General features: G+C 51.5%; 8 protein-coding genes across 8 annotated transcripts in view; 2 read left to right on the top strand and 6 right to left on the bottom strand.

Moving 5' to 3' along the window:
* Window positions 1-178: 178 nt before the first annotated feature.
* SNOG_00690 (hypothetical protein) lies at window positions 179-5,364 on the bottom strand (the record flags this gene model as incomplete). The annotated part of the gene is made up of 4 exons (XM_001791315.1): window positions 179-847; window positions 872-3,357; window positions 3,601-4,965; window positions 5,130-5,364. 4 exons carry the CDS (start codon window positions 5,362-5,364, stop codon window positions 179-181), a joined length of 4,755 nt encoding a protein of 1,584 aa, XP_001791367.1.
* A 299-nt stretch (window positions 5,365-5,663) lies between these two features.
* Window positions 5,664-11,357, top strand: SNOG_00689 (hypothetical protein; the record flags this gene model as incomplete). Its single annotated transcript, XM_001791314.1, has 9 exons — window positions 5,664-7,091; window positions 7,197-7,418; window positions 7,673-7,728; window positions 7,807-7,871; window positions 7,925-8,000; window positions 8,229-8,470; window positions 8,518-8,760; window positions 8,807-11,217; window positions 11,271-11,357. The coding sequence occupies 9 exons, from the start codon at window positions 5,664-5,666 to the stop codon at window positions 11,355-11,357; spliced, it is 4,830 nt and encodes a 1,609-aa protein (XP_001791366.1).
* Window positions 11,358-12,544: 1,187 nt separating this feature from the next.
* Window positions 12,545-14,386, bottom strand: SNOG_00687 (hypothetical protein; the record flags this gene model as incomplete). The annotated part of the gene is made up of 1 exon (XM_001791313.1): window positions 12,545-14,386. One exon carries the CDS (start codon window positions 14,384-14,386, stop codon window positions 12,545-12,547), a length of 1,842 nt encoding a protein of 613 aa, XP_001791365.1.
* Window positions 14,387-15,432: 1,046 nt separating this feature from the next.
* SNOG_00686 (hypothetical protein) lies at window positions 15,433-16,551 on the bottom strand (the record flags this gene model as incomplete). The annotated part of the gene is made up of 2 exons (XM_001791312.1): window positions 15,433-16,384; window positions 16,442-16,551. The coding sequence occupies 2 exons, from the start codon at window positions 16,549-16,551 to the stop codon at window positions 15,433-15,435; spliced, it is 1,062 nt and encodes a 353-aa protein (XP_001791364.1).
* A 786-nt stretch (window positions 16,552-17,337) lies between these two features.
* SNOG_00685 (hypothetical protein) lies at window positions 17,338-20,283 on the top strand (the record flags this gene model as incomplete). Its single annotated transcript, XM_001791311.1, has 1 exon — window positions 17,338-20,283. One exon carries the CDS (start codon window positions 17,338-17,340, stop codon window positions 20,281-20,283), a length of 2,946 nt encoding a protein of 981 aa, XP_001791363.1.
* Window positions 20,284-20,304: 21 nt separating this feature from the next.
* SNOG_00684 (hypothetical protein) lies at window positions 20,305-20,537 on the bottom strand (the record flags this gene model as incomplete). The annotated part of the gene is made up of 2 exons (XM_001791310.1): window positions 20,305-20,411; window positions 20,480-20,537. 2 exons carry the CDS (start codon window positions 20,535-20,537, stop codon window positions 20,305-20,307), a joined length of 165 nt encoding a protein of 54 aa, XP_001791362.1.
* A 108-nt stretch (window positions 20,538-20,645) lies between these two features.
* SNOG_00683 (hypothetical protein) lies at window positions 20,646-21,916 on the bottom strand (the record flags this gene model as incomplete). The annotated part of the gene is made up of 3 exons (XM_001791309.1): window positions 20,646-20,668; window positions 20,718-21,453; window positions 21,575-21,916. The coding sequence occupies 3 exons, from the start codon at window positions 21,914-21,916 to the stop codon at window positions 20,646-20,648; spliced, it is 1,101 nt and encodes a 366-aa protein (XP_001791361.1).
* Window positions 21,917-22,796: 880 nt separating this feature from the next.
* SNOG_00682 (hypothetical protein) overlaps window positions 22,797-22,943 on the bottom strand; it is a gene marked incomplete at both ends in the record, with an annotated part of 378 nt that continues 231 nt past the window's right edge. Inside the window, one exon of the mRNA XM_001791308.1 lies at window positions 22,797-22,863. Within this exon, the coding sequence (XP_001791360.1) occupies window positions 22,797-22,863 (67 nt within the window). The remainder of the gene's footprint in view (window positions 22,864-22,943) is intronic.

The raw sequence follows: 22,943 nt of genomic DNA, 5'->3' as shown, positions 1-22,943 counted from the left end.
TACCGCATCCGGAGCATTTCCTGTCTCATTGGTACATGTAGCTCTACCAACATACCATGCACCAAATCTGGTGTAGTGGTTATCTCATTGGCCCGTGTATCCATAATAAACCCACAGCTCTACCAACACATCCTATACAAAAGTAGCCATCGACTATGAGATTGTTTGCCTGAAGCTCTTACCAAGCGATTTCTTCGCTCGCAATACTCCCTGTCCCTCCATGTTCCTGAGGCACCATAATCTCTTCCTGTGCTATCTCCTTTTCAAACACCTGCTGCTCATGCTTCTCGATAATTTCCACAACTCTTCCTACGCTCTCTTTCAATCCATTCAACTTACTCCTCTCCTTGATCCTTGTGTAAAAAACGGGACAATCGCGACTGTCGCAGCGAATCTCCTCGCCCCAGGCTAATCCCGAGCAGTCTCTGCATACCAGATCGACATCTCGAGCTTTGATCTCCGTGCTACGTACGAGGTCTCTGAGCATATACAGTGAGCGGGCAGGGCGCTTAAGACACCTCGGACATAGCGGAAGCAAGGCGAAAGCATCCAACTCGACGCCTGGAATGTGCTGTGGTGTTGGTGGAAGTTTTGCGCGGCATACAAGGCAGGAAGAAGATTTCATGTAGCTTTCCAAAGTCTTTCCGGTATTGTTTCCACCAATGAGTGCATTGCCAGTGTCGGACTTTGTGTTGAGTGGAAGTGTAACGTTACGGATACGCTGAACCTTAGGCATTTCGTCAAACCATTGGCGCACGTTTGCACCTACGAGGTTGAAGATACGCTCCAGTGGTGGGATGAGGTTCTTGCTGATGTAGTATTCTGCGTCGAGCTCAAGATGGTCGTTCTGTAAAAGCGTTTCGGGACTCACGCAGCGGTCGATCAAGCGTGCACCAGGAGCACCAGTGATGACTATGTAGGGGACGCGCTCGCCGTACTGAGGCTCTGTACGTGGATCTGCAAGCATGCGTTTGGTAGCAATGAGAGCCCCGGGCGGGGGTGGACCGCGATCGCTGTAGGTGCCCAGTTTGACTTCTTTGGCGAAGAGAAAGTCTTGGATGGATATGCGGCCTTGCATAATCTTCATGCATTGCTCTTGAAAATACGACTTGACTTGGCTGAGGTCAGCTGTGCGGAACAGAATTTTCAGCGCCCTCTCCTCAATCTTCTGTTCAGCAGGTGTACCATCTCGTCGTACCGTTTCGATACCCTTTGCATCAAAATCTGGTTCTGTCTGATTACGATGCTCGTACTTGAACCCGACATAGCGCTTCTTTGCTAGCAAAACGCAAGGATGGTACACCTTCTCGAACTTTAGCTTGATAGGACGAGGGTTGGCAGCTGTAACGGCTGCGGCAATTTCCTCGCCGATGGTGAACGCTTGATCGCGTGTGCGACCTTTGAGGTAGATGAACAGCGAATCTGTATCTCCATACACAACTTCGGCACCCCATTTCTCGGTAGCGTGAATTAATGCGATGGCCTTTTCGAGCGTCTCGCGACCGGTTTGAACGATACTGTCTGCGATCTCGGAGCAGGGCATGCGTCCAGAGAAAGAGGCAGATGCATAGCCGTAGGTGACGTTGGCTAATAGCTTCAGCGCCAACTGTCTGTTGTTTAGCAGCTGTTGCAGCGTCTTGTCATCCTTGTCCTGCTTCATCCCGCTCTTGATCATTACACGTGTCTCAAGAATCTCGCCCAGCATCTTTGCAAGTAAGGATTTTCGCATCTCTGGCTTGACGTACATCATACCGTTAGGCGCGATGTTGATATAGTCTTTGACAAGCTCTAGTAGCTGCGGTTCACGCTTGAAGTCCATGAACCCCATCTTATTGCGTCCTCGCCAGCTGACAATCCGGCCAAGGCAGGTCGAGTAACAGTAGTTGTACGCAATCATGACACTTGGGTAGAGAGACTGAAAGTCGAGCACTAATAGAGGACTTGAATAGAAAGCGCTCTGGGGCTCCATGACCAAGGGTAAGCACTCAAGAGCATTTTGTTGTCCAACCTGCTTTCGACTGGGAGATATCAAGATGAAGTTCTCTGGCTTGGCGATGCGAAACATTGTAGATTCCACCTTGAATTGAGAGCCACGAGATATGACAGCAAAGAAATCCACACCGAGAAGTCGGGCTTGCTCGCTTGTGCGAGGCACAATCTCATTGGCCTCCAGGATGTCAAGATTGAGCTGTACACGGGTGAGAAAGTGGTCCAGGACTTTTGCAAGCTCTCTTGGTTTGGAGCTCCTGTACCAACCAGTCAGATCTGAATGCTGGTAATGCGGTATTCGCCTATGGAGGAGATGGAACACGACATTCTCCATAGTGTACTGAAGCAGGTTCAGTTCTCCGCGCATGGCTCTCCAGATATTGATCATGTGGCGACCAGTAATTCGGATGGTGGATGTATGCGTGAAGCCCCAGCGATCAGCTTCCTTGCCGAATCTCCCGTGAGATTGTGACTTCATCCTGCTGATCTCATCGCATAGATTGTATTCATACTTCATTCGGGCGCGCTCGATCAAGTAACCCCACGAGCTATTGTGTACCTCATAACCCGCAAGGATGTCCGGATCGAACTGACGGACAATGTCCACGATGCGATTGATGAGATCAAGCTCGTCTTCTTCATGTTCCACGTCTACAGAAGATTGCTTGGCAATGCGCTCGACAATGCCGTCGTCTGTTGAGAGACACAGTATTCCAAGTCTTGGTCGGTCGGTAGTAGCATTCTCTTCTCCTTGAATGCTGTAGAATATGCACTGTATTTCATCCTCAGCTGGATCTGGCACTAGTGAACCTCTTGAGTTGACATGCACTTCCAGACTCATGATGCTCATGTACTGGGTTTCGTGCTTTACGGTGGTTAATTTCTTGTTTTGAGAGTATTTGAAGCCATGCTTGTTTTTCTGTGTCGGACCATCGATCTGAGAGAGGTATTCGGGTACTTCTCGCTTACGCGACGGTCTGGCTGCTTGCTTCGGTTGTTCCTTTGTTGCCGCCCTGGACCGTTCGCCAACATTGGTCTCTTCCTGCGTCCAAGTCGCAACGTCCTTGTAAGATGGTGGAGATTTTGCGATCTCCCAGTGGCGTAGTCCGCATCTATGTGATCTAGTCCTGTGCTTGACTGCTTCCTTGGCCTTGTCAAGTACCATTGGGGGATAATCTCCAGTGTTGGCAGCAGAAATACCAACGGGATCAAACGGCGGCAGGTAGGGTAATGAAATGCTTTGGAGCTTGAATTCACGACCAGCATACTCTCTTGCTCGGTCGGGGACGTCCTTCTCATCGCTATAGTGTGCGTCCTGATATATGACTGGAGGTAGACCGGCGTGGATCATGGTGCTCTCTACAACTTCTGGCCTGGGTGGCAGATAACCATAATAGACCGTCGGCCGCTTGTGCTCAAAAGTCGAACTGAGTTGCTTTGTTAGAGCAACCGTCTCGCTATATGCTTTCGGACCACTGCTGTTAGGCAATACAGGTGATGTTTTCTGGTGTGTCCATGGCGTGACCGGACTATGCTGCGAGGCTCTGACAGGGAGACGCTTAGGCCCGGGTGTCTTTGGCGCTTCTTGAGAGTTTGAATAACCAGACTGACTTAGGCGGAGGACTGTCTCTGGGTCACCTGGATTTTTGACGACAGGAAACGAAAAAGTGCTCGGTCCCCTGAAGCCGTGGGCCTTGATACTTGCTTGTGAAGATTGACCTGGTCGTGGAGGTCCATTATTGTCGGCACTGTCTGAGGAACGAGAAATCTCATTATTGATGGCGTTGCGGAACGATACACGTCTTGAACTAGCTTGTGTGTCTGCCATGATCCGTTGGCGCTTAGATGATGTCTCAGGGTCACCTTCAGGCGAGCGTTTGCGCACGTTGTTGATTCCATCGGAGCTGTCAGCATACCCATCTTCACTCGGGTCAACGAGGTCAATGCCCTCGTCGACCATATCATCAGAAGTGTCTCCTACTCCTTGGAGCAGAGATACCGTTAACGGATCAAGCGATTGCTGCTCTTCGGTATCGGATTGAGCTGCTGTGTCTGCCTCATCCTCAATCTGCGGATCTTCGACGACAATTTCCTCTTGCAGTGGATAAGTGTCATCCTCTACAGTAGGCGCCATCGGCTCCAGCCCCTGTCCATGGAGCACCCTTGATAGTGGTTCTTTCCTATCGTCGGGGAACTGCTGAGAGACGAGATTTCCAGGGTATAAATCTTCAATGCTTTCCACAGCAGTCCTTATACTTTCCTCACCTTCGACAGGCTCCACAAAAGTATCGAAATTTACATCGGTCTTGTGTTGCTTCTCTTGCTCAATGAGTTTTGCCACTAATTCTCGATATTCTTCCTCGTGGATCCAGCCTCCCTTGTCCTTATTTCTAGGGTCAGCAGACATAGACACCATGACCTCGGCTGGGAAAGGGCTACTGGAGGGATCAGTGAGCCCCATGCGCATCTTACGGCGGCGGGTCTCGTCTCTCCACAAGCCAGCCATGGACGGCACATATTTGTCGTCAGGGTTCCGGAGCATTTGGCTCGACCGCTCGAGGAAGTCGTGGTGGATTGGTCGATATTGTAGCTCGTGTCTATTTAGTATGTCTTGGACACATATATCGACTTCAAGGGTGCAGTGACTTTGGCGCGGATACTGGCCCTCTTCAGCCATGAACTCGTCTGGGATTGAGGCATCGTGCCACTTGTGGACAGAAGTATCGACCTCATCGCTATCAGGGACGGGACCACGAAAGAGCACTTTAGCGCAATCGATGTAGTCGCATCCGTACAAGTTATAATCGCACATCCATTGCAGCAGATACTGTAGATGGCTCTCATAGGGTTGGAAGACGCGGTCCATGATGGCGCCCGAATGCAGCAGATCGGCGAAGCGTGTCATGTGTACTGGGTTCAGCATGTACACTTTCAGAAATATCTTGTACCCAACGCTGTATCCAAAGAAGGGCACACCTTTGACCAAAGTAATATGCCCAACGTACATGGACTTGCCATCATATGCGTTGCGTCGGTAGGTAGTGGCAAGAGCATGATCAATTGAGGCCCGAAGGGAGAGTATGTATGTGCTCACTTCCAGATGTCAGCTGATACCTTTGTTTATGGTCTTCAAAACGTACCGACTTCCTTTTCCAAGCTGCCGTTGTACTCCAAGTACAGATAAGGTAGCGCTCCATGGATATGCGCGCACACCTTCTGCCCGGTCTCGGTTGCGCCAAAGGCTCTGATTATGGGCACTTGAGGCGCATCTTGACGCTTTGTCGGCCCTGCATTGCGTCGGAGGACCGGATCAAGGTCTGTTGGCGTGGCTTGGTAGTTGTCGATGCAGTTCAGACGGAAGCGGAATGTGTCCATGACGAAACCGCGTGGTCGAAGGAAGAATGTCGGCAGTGGTTCGATTTCCGCATGGTTGTCACCCAAAAGACTCGAAGCCCAAAGGAAACATGGAGTGCGCGCAGTGGTGGCGGAGACTGGGGTGAAAGACGACGCGGGGCGAATCACCACGAAGCGCGTCTACAACGTCGCGTCGCGAAGTCCCGTGAGCCGGGTTCAGCCCTACCGCGCTAGTACTCCACACTTCGCCGTCAACCGCCGCGAAAGACATTCACTCCTTCACCTCGCCCTCAGACTCTCCACACTGCCATAGCTCCACAATGCCGCCATCAGCACCAAAGAAGCCGGACGCATCCGCCGCTGCGAAGGAGCGCAACGAGTACATCCCGTCCTTCATCTCAAAGAAGCCGTTTTATGCCATCGACGAGACCGGCGAAGAAAACGACTACCTTGAGCATCAGCGTCTCCAGAAACAGGAGCAGGACTCAAAATGGTACGACCGCGGGAAGAAGATTGGTCCGGCAGCGACCAAATATCGCAAAGGCGCTTGCGAGAACTGCGGAGCCATGACGCACAAAAAGAAAGACTGTCTGAGTCGTCCACGGAAGGCAGGCGCGAGGTTTACGGGCAAAAACATCGAAGCCGATGAGGTCATACAGGACGTTCAACTTGGCTTCGACGCAAAGCGCGATCGCTGGAACGGGTACGATGCGTCCAACTTTGACGAGGTCATCGACGAGTACAAGGCGCTGGAGGAGATTCGGAAGAAGGCAAAAGACGCTGAGAAGGGTGACGATAAGTCGGATGAGGAGGAGGATGAGGGCGACAAATACGACGCCGAAACCGACATGGGCAGGAAGCAAGCTACGTCTACGCGAAATCTGCGATTACGGGAGGACACGGCCAAGTATCTGCTGAATCTTGACCTCGACTCCGCCAAATACGACCCTAAGACACGTTCCATGGTGGACAGTGGTGTGACGTCAGACAATGCGTCCAAGCTGGTAGCAGAAGAAGGCTTCATGAAGGCTTCTGGAGATGCAGCAGAGTTTGAACGCGCACAACGATACGCCTGGGAGACACAAGAGCGCGGTGACAAGAACAAGCTTCATCTGCAGGCCAATCCCACATCTGGCGAGATCATGCGTAAGAAGGAGCTCAAGGAGGCAGATGAGCAAAAAGCGGCTAAGGCAAAGGCGCTGGCAGAGAAGTACGGCACGCAAGAAAAGTTCACCGACGACACACTGCGCAAGACGGCCGTGACCGAGTCAGAAAAGTACGTCGAATATGACGAGCGAGGCAGGATAAAGGGCGCGCCGAAGGTCAAGGCAAAGTCACAATACCCAGAAGATGTTCATCTCAACAATCACACCTCGGTGTGGGGCAGTTGGTGGTCAAACTTCCAATGGGGGTTCGCATGCTGCCACTCCACAGTCAAGAACTCGTATTGCACGGGCGAGGCTGGAAAGGAGGCGTTCGAACTTGCGGACCGTATGCGCACTGGTGCTGAGCTCGATGAGGTGCCCAAGGCCATTGCCTGGCAAGAAGAAGAGGCTCTCCAAGAGCACGTGCCCAATGCGCCCGATCGCGATGAGAAGGCAAAACAAGATGCAGCCTCTCGCAAGCGAACACTGGAGCAGATGACGGATGGAATTAGTGAAGCAGAAATGGAGGAATATAGACGGAAAAAAGTTATGGGTGCTGACCCCATGGCCGCATACCTATCGAAGGGCAGCAAAAGTGAAGCGGTATAACTCACAACGCCCTTCTCATGGCGTCATTTCTAGCACATTTTGTAAACTTAGCATGGCGTGGCGTTTATACCCCGGACGTTTGTTCAGCATCGCATGTAGAATGACATGGAGTTCCTGACAATCGAATGCGTTGTCCTGCAGCATGCAGTGGTGATCGGTACAGTCGAGTGCACGCCTCAAGGGTCCAACTGCACTTGGCCTACCTCATTCGCATCGTTGCAGTTTCCTTCCCTCCTTTACGATGAACAACTCAGACAAATGGTGATTGCGCATGCAGACGCGTATGCGTTGTATGAACAGCCCGAGGCAGCAGCGACCGGGGTGCTAGAGTGAGAAGAATGCCGAGAGGTGAGTGGCTAATGCAAGCGGGATGACGAACGCTGGGCCCTGGGGAAGAAGCGCCAAGCCAGACATCCAACCACCACGCGGCGCAGACCCAGAGCTACCAATCGACCCAAAGGCACGCCACGATCCCACACGAGCTTTTGTGTATAGGCTGCCCGGTCGCGCCTTCTCCACCACTGCTATCACTTATTCTCCCCTTTCCTACTGTAATTGCAACAGCCAGCGGATAGCTCAGGAAGGCAGCTACCACCGCCGCGATGTCTTCTCGTAATGTTGACATGGGGAGGTAAGATCACCAACACGTTCGACAAAGAGCGAACATGCCTCATTATCCAATATTACTACTTAATAACACTCGCGACAGGCAAGAGTCGGAGCTCGCCATCAACATCAAGAAGGCCACGAGCATCGAAGAAGTCTCACCTAAGCGTACGTCCCCACCAAATGCCGAGAACGGGCAATCGAAGCTTATGACAGCGCAGGAAAGCATGTACGAGCATGCATTGTGTATACGTGGGACCACAAGAGCTCGGCGAGCTTTTGGCAGGGCATGAAAGTGTAGGTTTGACCCCTGCCTTGCACGACATACAACCCGCAAGTCTGGCGCATGTCCAAGCTCCCCGAGCAAGACGAACATATGCTTGCTGGAGATCCAGCCCAAAATACCTGAAACCAGGTCGATTGGCTGTGTATCTACGGATGCGCCGGCCAAAAGCACCAGGAGCAAAACTCAAGTTCCGAAAACTTTCTCAAGAAGCTACAAAGACAATGCTGACCCGAGAACAGCCAGCCAATTCTCGCCGACGAGGTCCAGACATTCAAGGCACTCATTACCGTCCACAAGGTCCTCCAGGAAGGCCATCCCATCGTTCTCAAAGAGGCGCAATCAAACACCAGCTGGCTCGAGAGCTTGTCCAGGGGCTCAACCGCCGGCGAGGGCATGCGCGGATATGCGCCACTCATTTCCGAGTACATATACTACCTGATGGCCAAGCTGGCCTTTCACCGACAGCATCCAGAATTCAATGGTACGATTATAGATGGGACGATTAGTGCGTCTAACTGATGTGGTCAGGAACTTTCGAATATGAGGAGTACATCAGTCTCAAGTCGATCAACGACCCCAACGAGGGATACGAGACGATTTCTGATCTGATGACGCTGCAAGATCAGATCGACGCGTTCCAAAAGCTCATCTTCTCGCACTTCCGAAGCGGCGCAAATAATGAATGCCGAATTGCTGCCCTGGTTCCCCTCGTTCAGGAGAGCTACGGCATTTACAAGTTCATCACTAGCATGTTGCGAGCTATGCATACAAGTAGGTTATCTTGAGATTGTGAATTGACATTAGCTAACCGCAATAGCCCTTGGTGATGACGAGGCACTCTCTCCCCTACGCGGCCGCTACGATGCGCAACACTACCGCCTCGTCAAGTTTTATTACGAGTGCTCAAACTTGCGATACCTGACCTCTTTGATCACGGTACCAAAGCTGCCACAAGAGCCGCCGAACCTGCTCTCTGAAGACGAGAATGCGCCAGCTCTACCCGCGAGGCCGCGTAACGAGAAGCCTGAAGAGTCAGCCCCACCACGCGCACCATCGGTGGACCCCGAACCAATCAACGAGTTCTGGAAGAACGATCAGAGGAGGCAGCAAGAGGAGTTCGACGCCGAACAAAGGAGGCTGCAGCAGCAATGGGAGGAGGCTCAGCGCCAGCAGCAACAATCGCAGATGCAAGCCCAGCGAGACTTCGAGGAGCAGCAACGATTGCAAGCTGAACAAGCCCGCCTGGCGCAAGAGCAGCTCATGCGCGACCAATATCAGCAACAAACTCAGGGTCGCCTGGCAGAACTCGAGCGAGAGAACTTGAATGCGCGCGCACAATACGAGCGCGACCAGCTGATGCTGCAACAATACGACCAGAGGATGAAAGCCCTAGAAGGTGAACTCGCGCAGATGAATCAGAACTACCAGCAGCAGATTGGCTCCAAGGACGACCAGATCCGCGCCCTTCAAGAGCAGTTGAACACATGGCGATCGAAATATGAGTCCCTAGCGAAGCTCTACTCGCAACTACGACATGAGCATCTTCAGCTGCTTCAGAAGTTCAAGCAAGTCCAACTTAAGGCGAACTCTGCGCAAGAAGCAATCGACGGCCGCGACAGGCTGCAACGAGAGCTGAAGACGAAGAACCTTGAACTCGCCGATATGATCCGAGAGCGCGATCGCGCACTGATGGAGAAGGACCGAACCACAGGTGGACATCGCGATGAGTTAGAAAAAGTCAAGCGCGAGCTTCGTGCCGCGCTCGATAGGGCTGATAACTCTGAACGTGGCAAGGGATCGGAGCTGTCAGCAATGCTTTCGAGGCACAACCGTGAGATCGCGGATCTTGAGGAAGCGCTGCGAAATAAGACTCGCCAGCTGGACGACATGCAAATGAAGTACCGCGAGGGTGACTCCGACCTCGAACGCCAATTGCGCGACAAGGAAGAGGAACTCGAGATTTTCCGCGCTGGCATGGACCAGACGCTGCTCGAGCTGAATGAGCTGAAGCTTAATGCGAACGCCAATGACAATGTGCTCGATGGACATTTGGACACTTTGATCCAGGACAGCCTCCAGAAGATCAACGATATTATCGACTCTGTATTGCAGGCCGGTGTTCAGCGCGTTGATGATGCGTTATATGAGCTGGACTCCTCCATGCAGGCTGGTAACCAAAACGCTACTGGTCCCTATGTGCTGTCACAGATTGAGAAAGCATCGACATGTACAATGGAATTTTCGACCGCCTTTAACAACTTCATCGCTGACGGACCAAATGCGAAGCACGCTGAAGTTATCAATGCGGTCAACAGCTTTTCCGGCTCAATCGTGGATGTCCTCGTGAACACCAAGGGCCTCACAAGATTTGCCTCGGATGAGAACAAGGCTGACCAGCTCATTAACGCCGCGCGCGCATCGGCGACTTCTACGATCAGATTTTTCCGAAGCGTACAAACTGTGCGCATGTATGATCTTGACGCCGAGCAAAAGATCAACGTTGTCATCAACAACAGTACCGAAGTTGTCCGCAATCTTCAGAGCTTGTCTAAGCTAGCCGACGCATTTGCGCCCAAGAGCAAGATCACAAGTGCATCTGGTGATCTTGGTGAACTGGTTGAGGACGAGCTGACAAAGGCTGCCAACGCCATCGAAGCGGCGGCAGAGCGTTTGGCTAAGCTCAAGAACAAGCCTCGGGATCAATTCTCTACGTACGAGCTTAAGATCCACGACTCTATCCTCGAAGCTGCTATTGCTGTCACAAATGCCATCGCTCAGCTCATCAAAGCAGCCACGGCTTCTCAACAGGAGATTGTCCGCGAAGGTCGTGGTAGCATGTCCAAGACGCAATTCTACAAGAAGCACAACCGCTGGACCGAAGGTCTCATCAGTGCTGCTAAGGCAGTTGCAACATCGACCAATGTGCTCATCGAGACCGCCGACGGTGTCATCTCTGGACGCAACTCGCCCGAACAGCTCATTGTCGCTTCGAACGACGTTGCCGCATCAACTGCTCAATTGGTGGCTGCCAGTCGTGTCAAGGCCAGCTTCATGAGCAAGACTCAAGACCGCCTCGAGACAGCATCAAAGGCTGTCACATCGGCTTGCAAGTCGCTTGTCCGACAGGTCCAGGACATCATCGCGCAGAAGAACCGTGACAGCGGCGATGCAGTGGACTACACCAAGTTGAGCGATCGCGAGTTCAAGACGCAGCAGATGGAGCAGCAGGTAAGTGGCTATGTGAGATACTTGCAAGAAGATAGTACTAACAACATGATTAGGTCGAAATTTTGCAACTCGAGAACCAGCTCAGCCAAGCGCGTGTCAGATTGGGAGAGATGCGCAAGCTCTCTTATCTCGAAGAATAAAAGCGACATTTGTTTCTCATTGGAGGATTATTGTGCATCTGATTCGTTCGTAGTAGATAGTTTGTTCTCCACAATAATATCGATATACTCCTCATCAAGACTGTGGGCTTCTTCCTTCTCGACTATGCGCGCTTGCCCACATATCTCCATGTCTTGATTGTTTCATGCATGGTATCCAGATCGGATTGATCCTCCCCTTTCATTATGCGGTTCCACGCATGCGGTACAAGCTTACATGACTCGCACAACGTCAGGATTACGACAAATGAGATTTTGGGTTTGGTGAGATGTCACTTGAGTGGGTTCGGCGATGCATGCCGTTGCTTTGCACGCATGTAGGGGTTATCCTTGAGTCCGCGGAGCAAGGTCTTGAAGGACATGAGATAGCATGAAGTGAGAAGTTCGCATGTGCACATTGCTAATAAATAGATAAAAGTATATAGTGCATAGTTTGAGGACATGTGTAACAGCGCAGGACTTGTTTGATACATGTTGTATAAATCTACCTACCGTTTAAACAACAGGACTAATATGAGACGATTTACTGAAGCGTCACGGATGAATGTATACCGCAAAGCGGCGTGAAAACCCGACAGTCTTCGACACCTGCTGCATCAAGCAAGTTCGTGAAGGCGGCTTTTCATACCGAACAATCCTAAAATAGCGTGGGGGTAGCTGTCAAACCTTCGAATCGAGGGATGATCTCGCCAAGTCCTTTGATCGCGATGGCATTCCGACCTCGACACGGTGAACATGTCCGACAGTTATCTACACTTTTACAAAGCTGGTTACTACAATGGGAAGTTTGGATGGCGCCGGTGGCTTCATTGTCGTACGATGTCAATCATGTCAGAATTGTGCAGGGCAGAGCTCGGTGAAGTTCACCGAAACGTTGAACCTTTCCTTCTATGGTTACTTGTGCTGGAGAATTTGTGGGGAAGCGAGGATTGGGATCTCGATCATGGTCGGTACATTGGCCGAACAGTTTGCAACCTTGTTCAACCATTTGATCGGTCTCGTATGATCAAATCTTGTTATGGTCTGCATGGACGTAAAAGTGTGCACATGGCTCACATGCGCTGGTTTTGGGGACCGTGGCTTTGATAATGGAGGGTTCTTGATGAGAAAAACACTTTTGTGTTAGAGCTCTGATCCTAGGCTTGAATTACATGAGATGCTCGTTATTCTCACCACGAGCTTTGTGTTTCCCGTTCCCAGCAATGTATCTCAATGATGTGTGTTTGTTCAGCATAAGGTGCTAGTTGTCTTCCGCATAGCCTACCCTTTCCCGAGCCCGGGTTCCAGTAGTCGAGTTCGAGCGCCGCCCAAAGATAACACTCGCTCACGATGCGAAATGTCTTGTCGCCGGTTTTCCGTAGCACGAAGGGGGATCGTGCCCCATCCAATACCCAGACTTCATCGTTTTCTTTCAAGCTATGTTGACCTCCGGGGGCAAAGCCCAGACTGTTGGAACTATAAAAAGGAGAAAGTAGCTTGTCCGTACACTGCTGCGCTTCTTCCAGGAGGGCATTCAGACCCGAAAAGTCGAAGTGGTAGGGTTCATTCTCGAAGAATACAGGACGCACAGCGGTGTCCGATTTTCGCTCAAAGAAAGGCAGAATCCATGCGTAGCATGATTTCACAATATCGCAACAGCTGTCTTGAGGCAAATGCGAGACTATCATATTGATCGCTCTTTCAGGTATCCTGAGATTGGATTCGGCACTCTGCTTAGGAATGGTGTCAACGAAATGTGCCCGGACCTGAAATCGTGGTAGGATGCTTTTGTTTTGAGCTGTCCGACAGAAACGGACAGGTAGATCAGCACTTTGCTTGCTCGACCCAAGGGCCGAGGGAATGGTTTCGACTATCTGAACCTCAACCTGCCCTCGCCACAACCCTTGCGTATAGTCTCTGAACTGGCGGATAAGAGGAAGGCGCCCGATCAATGAGATTCTGTCCACAGTACGGATTTTGGCTGTTCGCCTTTGTGAGTCCTTGTCAGCCAGGAAGTGTTTGAACTGTTCCAACATTACACGAAAACCGTGATTCTCAGGTGCTCTAGATGAACCAGTCGGATCCCAAACGTGGATGTATCGAAGATATGATAAGATGTCCAAATTGCGCTGTTGGGCGATGACAGCGAGTACTGCGCTCGCATAGACAGAGGTGCAATCAACCGAGTAGTCGATAGGTATCAGAGACCTCGATCTGGGGTCCATGAGACTGACAACAGCGAATATGTTGTCACGTGGATCGACGCATTGGCATTCGAGACCGGCGCGGAGACACGCGATAATGTTATTAGAAATTGCCTCACTCCTAAGCTCTTTCAACCTCAAGACCGCAGGAAGTTCATACTCGTCTTTTTTGGCAAGATAGGCCAATCTGGCCATGACCTCGGAAGTAAGCAAAAGTTCGTTTTGGTTAAGTAGTAGATATGCAGCCTTTGCCAAAACTACTTCCTGGATGACCCAAGCGCGCTTGAAGTATCGAAGCGAGAGCAACTGGCTCACTCCAGGACGACCCCAAGTCTTAACACCCGGGTTCCCCATGTCAGAGTCGTGGCGTAGCAATCCAAACAAGTCTGCGTATTTAAAGATGCCTTCCGGATCGCGATGGTCTTGAATACAGATGCGCACGCTCCGAGCGAGGGAGTATACCAAGTCCATCAGACCAACTTGATGATTGTGTTCTTTGATATTTGTTTGATGAATGCAGATCGCGTCAATCCACAGTCGTCGCTTGAATACGCGTTTCCTGAGCTGACGAATGGCGGCTTCACAATTTGCCGTAATTGGAAGATATGCGTTTCTACCGCAATTGATCCTTTGTGTAAGACTGGCATCGCCGTCGTCAGAGGCCCACATGTAGGAGACTGCTTCGTAGTCAGGGTTATCCTCCAGGTTGACATGGATAATGTCACATTGTAGATCGTCTGTCGTTTCACCAGGTGCGACCACTATGAGCCGAATTTCTTGGCCCAGCTTGTAGTTGAGGTCGGTGTACTTGTAGGTTGTCCGAGTCATTGATTGTGGTTCGTTGGCTCGAAAGCCGTGGACGTCTCAAACACTGCCTCGCCGCATGCAAGACAACATCTCAGTCCATCAAATTTCCGTACATCTAAATGGCGACATTGAGTTTCAGACATGACTGTTATATGAACAAGCTTTGGAAAGCAATTCCCCACCGAGTAAGGCCTGGCGCTGACACTGAAAATGGCAAGGCCGGAGAAAGGCCCAAGTCTGCGTTGATGGGTGATGAGTGAGTTGTTGGATGATGACATGTTCTAGAGGCAGTGCCAAATGCAGGTATGCCTGTCAGACCTGTCACGCTGTCACGCTTCACCAGAATTTACAACTCATCGATTGGTGCTCGGAGCGAAGCGGTAATGCTGCAATGTTTGCTCCCGTTGTTTCTATGGTGTGAGCTGATTATTGCGCAGCAACCACTCATGGTAAAGGGCCGCAAAGCATGTCAAAACCTACTTTTTGCTTCAGGCTGTGAGATGTACCTGTTCATGATATTGCGTACTTCTTAACCTGCAGCAAGAAGACAGTCTCTATTACAAGCTATGCTCATCGCATAGGTGAGCTCGATGCTGGAATTTGAATGAGTTAGATTGCCGGAGATGAAGATTGAGGTAAGAAAGGTAGAGGGAGATCGGGGGTTAGGAGGAAGTTAGGAGAAGGTAGAGACTGGAAGAGCGCAGAGAAGCCCCGTGCGGAGCGTATGGTTGATCTGATGGGGTAATCCATTCAGAGGTGAGGACGAATATGGAATCTTAAAGGTCTATAACCCTTTTCAGCTAGATAATCATCACGGGACGTATTACCCAAGCACCCTCCTCTCTCAATTCCAACCCTACTTCCATCCCCATTCATCCACGTCAGCCCCCTCAGCGACCGGCGCACTGAAAATACAAGGCGCCTTGTACTGCTTTGTTTCTTGTGTCTAGTACAGCGGGCCCCTGAACAAAATCAGTCTCCAACCGAAAGCTGTTCCTCCCAAGTTGTAACACAAAACTGGTCACAGCGTGTGCAGAAGCTGCATCGACGCGGTACAACTGTTTTTGTTATCTCACTCCCGCTTCCCATTCTCGAAGCGCACCTCTCAGCTTTTCTTCCACGCCCCTCTCAACCCAAAAGTGACCTGCATCAGCGACTTCCACGCTTGAAAATCGCGACCCCTGCATAGCCTTAAGCTGTTCGCTCCAATCTCGGATTCGCCGCGCTGAGGTGAAAATGTCCTGATCGCCATACACTGCGAGTCCGATGTGGTGAGCTACAACTTCTTCACTACTTCCTTTCGATTTGTGCCAGAATTTGTGACCTAAAGCAGGTGCGGCAAGCGTAGATATCGGGGGGGTCAGAGGTGATATAAGCAGATAACGGACTTCGGGCATTATGATTGGAGCAACTTCGTGCGTTTCCAACGGAGTTGGTGGGCTGTCGTCCTTGTGTCTGCGATGACCATGACTAAGGCTCCTCAGTCTATTTCCAAGCTCGACACTCAATCTTCTGTCAGTACTCCTGCGGACCTCCCTGCTGGTCCTTCTCTTCTCCGGAGTTGTCTCTTCTCCACCCATCGTCACAGAGTGTTTTGGCTCGTGTCCCTTCTTCCTGGACCGGCTTTCACGCTCATGATTGCGTACTAAGTCTCTCCAAGCCATGTTGCTTTGTTCTGCCAATTTACGTGCTCGCAGGATTATTTCATCGCTTGCGGAGCCAGCTATAGGAGCGACGAATGGCTGAAGTACGGATGGGACTGGCGGTAGGTGTCGAAGAATATGGGAACCGTATGAGTAACCTCCGAGGATAACGATGGGACCTTCATCCACACGTTGACGTGCGAAAGACTCGTGGTATTCGGCCTCCGACACCACCGGTGACAGTTCTAGTGGTACAAGTTTCGGATAGGGCTTTAGGTAGCTCAGATAGTGCATAAAGAATGCAGCAAACGACGTGTAGTCGTCGAGCTCGGGTTTCCCAGACCAGCTTGTGCGGGCTTTGGAACCGTGTGCACCTCTTACACACGTCAACCATGCTATTCTTTACCAGTACTGTCATCCATGCGGATCATACCTGAAGTTGAATGTGCCTACCACCCAACCTGCTTTCAGAAATTCGTCCACTACAATACCTACGACACGATCATCGTAGCTACCGCCCATCGGCGCGTATGGATGGGCCATGATGATTCCTCTCATCCGGCTCGACTGTCCTGGGCCGGAGGTCGTCCATCCTGCCGCACTCGACGTGTCTGGATGGTATACGCGACAATTGAGGGCGGTGTCGTCGTGTATTGAAGGTATCGTGAAGCTGTAGAGAGCCTCTGGCGCGTGAGGCATATTTCGGGTCTACTCAAGACCCGCTTCATGTACTCATCGCATCGCGGGTGAAGGAGAGAAGCGACCAGCAACGCAAAGCATGTAGTGTCGCGCCGAGAGAGTTGAGGCGTGGCTGTGGGGTTGAAGCTCCGAAGGTGTTGAGTGGCTTAGCTCGTCTTAGTCAGCGAATCTGGGGAAGTCGCGACCGGCTCCGCCCGCAGCCTCACTTCTAACTTCTGCCACAACTGCGCGTTCGTCACTGCCGCACAAACATGTCAGACCGGAAGCTGTAGCGCCTCTGGCGTTTGTGACTTCTCTACTTGCCACAGCTCCTCTTGATCTGGCAGACGGGCACGACAGCATCACTCACATGCATTCATTCGCTTACCAGAGCTCGAGCTAACCACCAGTCGCGTACACACTGCAATGTCGAACTCGACCGCAACCTCCGTCTCTCGCTATCGCCCAGCCGTTCTCGTCGTCGCTGGCGCTGCAGCAGCTTATGCGACCTATCTGCTATACAGCGTATCACAATCTTCGTCCAGTGATGGCCTACATCGAAGCAATGCAGTCCGTCGGTCGCATGCGCGTCCACGCCGGCGTGCCTCACAAACAGAACGTCTAAGCGCTCTGGCAGGCGATAACGCTGCTATGGGCGAGTATGACTATCATGGGGTCAGAGTGCCACTCAGTTTCGAAAACTTGATTCCCCGAACTCAACTATTCGAGCTGATCATCCAACAACACCCAGAATACAACGCGCAGCAGGCGGATAATGAGATTGCTCGTGTCTACGATGTCTACTTAGACCGACTGTTCGCCCAGATGTTTCCTCGTAATGCGCCATCTCGCGCACACACAGAGAGCGTAGCAAGGTGGGTTGCTGATCGTCATCACGGCCAGATCCTTTCGCCAAACACTGCCGTGGAGAGAGCAGCAGCAAGATATGCCCTCTTGTTGCAGAATGCAGACATGGCTGTCGTCGACGGCACCCAAAGCGTTGCGGCCACCGAGCTATCTTGGGGGAGCGACGACGACACCGAGGGTGAAGCCGTCGACTCCGATGGACAGACACTGCAGCGCACCCTGTACCACATAGCTGAGGATCGTGCTCGCCAAGAAGGCGTCGTCCATCGAGGCATCACTTGCAACGGCTGCGATGAGAAGCCCATTCGTGGCATCAGATGGCATTGTGCGAATTGCGCTGACTTTGATCTTTGCTCGAATTGCGAAGCAACCAACTCCCATATCAAGACTCACATATTCTACAAGATCCGTGTGCCTGCGCCATACCTTGGTATTGCAAAGCAGGAGCCCTTGTATCCTGGCAAGCCACAAGCCATGACATCCTCTGTTCAAGCAACGCTCAAAAAGCGCCTCGTTGCAGAGACAAAGATGGAGGCGGAGGAGATCGACGCGCTCTGGGAGCAATTTACTTGTCTTGCCGGAACAGAGTGGCGTGCCGATCCCAACAACATCGGCTGGGCTCTGGACAGGAGAGCCTTCAATCATGCCTTCGTTCCTCGCTACAAGTCTTTCGTCGCGGCACCAAATTTAATCTATGATCGTATCTTTGCGTATTACGATTCGGACAAGAACAGCTTAATTGGGTTCGAAGAGTGGATCAAGGGCATCGATGGTATGCATGCGACAGATGGACAAGTGAAAAGCAGAATCGTCTTCAATGGGTACGACATCGATGGAGATGGGTACATTTCCCGGAAGGATATCTTGAGGATTTTCCGAGCCTATTACGCTATTGAGCAGGAGGCCACGCGCGACTATGTTGCAGAGATTACGGAAGAGCTCTCGGTCCGCAATGCTCTAGACACGATCCGCTCCGGTCAGCCTCTTGGTTCTGCGTTCATGCCTCATGGAATGAACGTCAACGATAGCGTGAACCCCCGCTTGGGAGAAAAAGGACAACATGATTTCGCGACCACGGAACCAGTGCTCCAGGAAAATTATGCAGATACTGCAGCGCGGGATGTGATGCTGGCCGCTGCCGATACACGTAACTTGGCACACGGAGGCTCCCCTCAAGATGACCACAGTCGTGTTGTGACAGATCGGTGGGCACGCAGGCAATTCTATATCGACGAAGAAGAAGGACTCGTTCGACCAGAAGGTGCAGAGAACGAGTTGACAACAGAAGAGGATGATGCGGACCCTAACGTACCAAACGACGATCATGAAGATGCCTCGACCCAACCGAGTGCGCGGCCAAGGTGGTCCAGGTCATCGTCAAGAGTACGATTCCAGGACGATCTCGATATGGAGACTCGATCAAACGCCTCGACGTCATCACGGCCAGTTGGGGAGCGATGGGGCGGCTATGAAATTCCAGAACCTGAAAAGGATCTTGGAAAAGAGGTTCTATATCAAATCACTCAACAAGGATTCAACGAGCTCCTAGATCCGATTTTCGAAGAAAGCGAGAACAATGCCATGGACGCTTTTGCAACTCGCAGCGAGCGCCGCAAATGTACTACCCATCTCGAGAGCGCTACCGAATGTTTTAGAACTCAGGAGCTCGGCCACCATCGTGCGATATGCAAAATTGGCATCTTCCGGTACTCAAAGTGTATTGTAGACATGTTCTGCAACGCGCTCAATAAAGGATCCAATTTTGAGAACTTAAGAGCGATTTTCAAGGATGAGCATTGCAATGATGTTGATCACGAGACAGCCAAATTCAGGCTCACGGTGATTTATGGTTCGATAGAAGACTTGTTTCTCAGTACCATCGATGTGCCTGACGAATGGACTGTCGATGATATGGCCTTGTGGAATACATGGCTTTGTAGGAACCAACTTCGAAACGAAGTACTAGCTTCGACTCTCGATTGTGCATCGCAGCTTGGATGGATACCATATGCAAGACCAGAGAAAGTATCCGCACATCCAGCTACACTTCTTGGTTATCCATACCGAGATCCTACCATGCCCCAATTCCGTCCTAACTCCATGGCCGACGCCAACCCGAACGAGTACTTGAGCACAAACTTTATGCCTTCCATGCTCAGTCCTGAGGCCATTGGCTCGATTCTCGCCGATGATCGCATGACTTCGAACCCCTCCGGCCCATTCTTTGTCGGTACATTGCCTAAGATCGATGAGTCAGATCCAGAATTATTAGAACAAGCTACGCAGGAGGTGCTCGCAGCGACATCCGCAGTGAACAACCTCAAGGTCCGAGACGCTTCCTCTGAATCTGTTCAAGATCACCTCGACGAACGGCAGAACATTCCACACTGGTCGAACTACACGGATAACCCAATGATCCACATTCTTCACGTGGATTCGTCGGACGATTCCGAGCAACTGCGGTCCTCGACTAAGCCCGTCATTCACACGTCCAACCCTTTCTATCCTGAGACCGATCAGTTGAAATCGCTATACCGACGGGTCCGTGAGCTCGCTATGGACCCTGACTCGATTTCACATAACATTCTACTCGCTAGCTTGGAGGCTGTACAGCAGCAGATTCATGAGCGAAAGGGTAGTGGCCTCATCAACTTTGAGGAGTTCGACCGGCATATGCAAGAAGGTAGACTGCGATTTCTGGAGTCATGGATGGAGTGGGTTAGTATCTGAGCGTACGGCATTACTGGGCCATCATGCACACATGTCCATGTTCTCTGCCCATATCCACAAAAGTTTCACAATGCAAAGAGCAGCAGCATCTTGCCATCGTGGGTCGCTCAAAGCCAGCCTGGATACCACTGGGCGTTGTATTTTGGTATGGCTAATTTGCTGTCTGTAGCTTCCTCGCATCCCTGTCTGAACATACCAAACGCCAGGGCCAACCGGAGCCAGATGGACGGAGTGAATAGTAGGTTGGCAATCATGTTGGTGGGAACATGACGAGCTGTATGATACCGCCATGATGGCCATGCATGTTTAGTCTGCGGACCAGCATGAATATACGAGTACAGATACATCGCTGGTGCGCAATGCTAGCCAAAGTCCAGATGATCGTCTGAAGCCATAATTTCATTTCTAATTCTATCGCTGTTATCGTGGCGTACCACTTCTACTGCTCTCAAAGTCCTCCAGCTTCAAACTCAATTGCCCGCTGTCTTCACTCCATCTTCCGATTGGAGTCCTTGGTCTTTGCCTCCTCTCAAGCTCAGCGAAATCTTCGGGTCCTGCTGGCTCGCTCTTGACTTCTGTTGTTGTGACAAGCTTAATGTCTTTCGTGTTGCATAAATCGTCCGACGACTCGTTGCAAGAAGGAAGCGTGACACCGTCCGCTGAGATGGTGCATTCTCCGCCAAAGCGTCTTGGTTGCGTGGCCCAGAATGTACTGAACGTGTCGAAACCGTTGTCATCTGGAGGCGGCTCGTCGCTGAAGATCATAATGCGGCGTGTGAGGGTATATAGGAGGACGTCGAGCCAGCCGTTCGACGTGATCATCGCGCCAGAAAGGCAGAGGCGGACGAGAGATGGCGGTGAGCCGGACATTGCGGCCATGCGGGAAGACGCAAGCGGAATCGTACAGACGACGTAGACGAGCGGGTAAACGACCATGAGGTTGGAGATGGACTTGACGCGTTTCGCTGCGGCGGGGGTGTAGTAGTGATTGTGAAGGCGGTGGAGTAGAATGGTATAGATGGTCAGGTAGATGATGACCGTGCCGAATTCAAACACGAAAATCCAGATGTAGTGCGTCCAGAGTCGCAGGTCGTTCAACTCGTGGTGTATCCAGCACCATACTCCGGGATCGAACGTAGATGTCCTGGCCATGGAGACCCACGGGAATAGCTGAGACGCTCATGATAAAGAGCCATAGTGCGATGATGGTCGTGTAGAATAATTTGGGGCTCATCCGGTAGTCCAGTATCACGCTGGCGAATGTGTGAAGGCCGATGGCGAAGCACCATACTCCGCTACCCAGATCCCCCGTCGACACTAGCCAGCCTTGAGCAAAGCATATTGGGTTTTCAATCTGCACGCTCCCGAGGCGCAACCACTCCACATTGAGCAAGAAGGCGAGTGCTTGCTGAATGTCAGCCCAGAGGAGGTTGAAGATTAAGATAACGAATTGGTTCGATCGCTTCGATTTGAGTTTCCATGAGACCAGTTTGTAGGTGAGGACAACGAGGAGCGAAATCGAGGCGATGAACGATATGAAGCCAAAAGCAACGACCGCGCGCAACCATGGATGAATGTGTGGTGGGAGGATAAAAGATGCGGATTGCGTGTCCAGCGGCGGCATGTGAGGCATTGTGAAGAAGCAGACTGCGGCCGCAGCCCGCACGGAGAAAAAGAAATCACCCTCGTATACACGGCACGATCATATCGAAGTCCAGGTCTTCCAGAAGCCGAAGTCACGAGAATCAAAGATGGAAATGAAAAGGAATATTCTCGACGTCAAGAGCTTCACGGGAACCCGGGAAAATAAGGTCTTTCGGCACCGGCTACCAGGCCTATAATGTACGATTGGCACCTGTCGCCCAGAAACCTTAGCATGGAGGGGTGTGTGCATGTCAGCTTCCGCTCTCTCCGGGATGCCATGTGCAATACCATCCCTACAACGATGATTAATATGGCGGAACCCACTTTAATATATCCCCGGCCCTATTATTGAGAAGAAGAGGACACTCGGCGCGCTAAATGCTTCCTCGTGGCTACACACGGACCCGTCGGCAGCTCTAGCTTCAAACGGGAGAAGCAGATGTCTTGTTCGAAACTTAGCATAACCGGTGGTGGGATAGCTTTACACATGGGTTGGTGGACTGTGGCGTACAAGAAAGCTAGCTGAACACACATAGACTGACATGCTGTCAGCTCAGCTTTGGTCTGCAGGTTGCCGAAACCAAATCAACTCGATGCTCAATACGAGTAATGGAACGGACGGGAAGAGAACCGTGCGTCATCTGACAGTTGCTCGCTTCTATAGCATGCGTCGCAGGTATGGAGTCCTGCGATCTTGGGCCTCGACACGATCCGAGGGAAGTATGGCGCTTTTCCGCTTTCGAAACATGGAGGTTCCTTGGGGGATGATGGGACTCCGTTGCATCATCACGTTCATGTAGCGGGCGAAAGTGGCATCAAGAAGGGCCGAGAGAACATGTTCTCCTGAAGTAGCTAAGGAGAACGGTAATTCATTGGCCGCAAGCAGCAGCATCGCGAGTCATGGACGACGTTTCCTCGCCATTCGGGCCGTACATTCTGCTTCCCACAAGCACAGTCAGCTCTCGCATCAAGACTGCGAATCTCATTCAAAGACGCTCACCAACAGCTCATCGAAC

Source organism: Parastagonospora nodorum, assembly GCF_000146915.1.
Source record: "Parastagonospora nodorum SN15 chromosome Unknown scaffold_1, whole genome shotgun sequence".
Lineage (NCBI taxonomy): Eukaryota > Fungi > Ascomycota > Dothideomycetes > Pleosporales > Phaeosphaeriaceae > Parastagonospora > Parastagonospora nodorum.
This window is presented reverse-complemented; position numbering and strand designations above follow the sequence as displayed.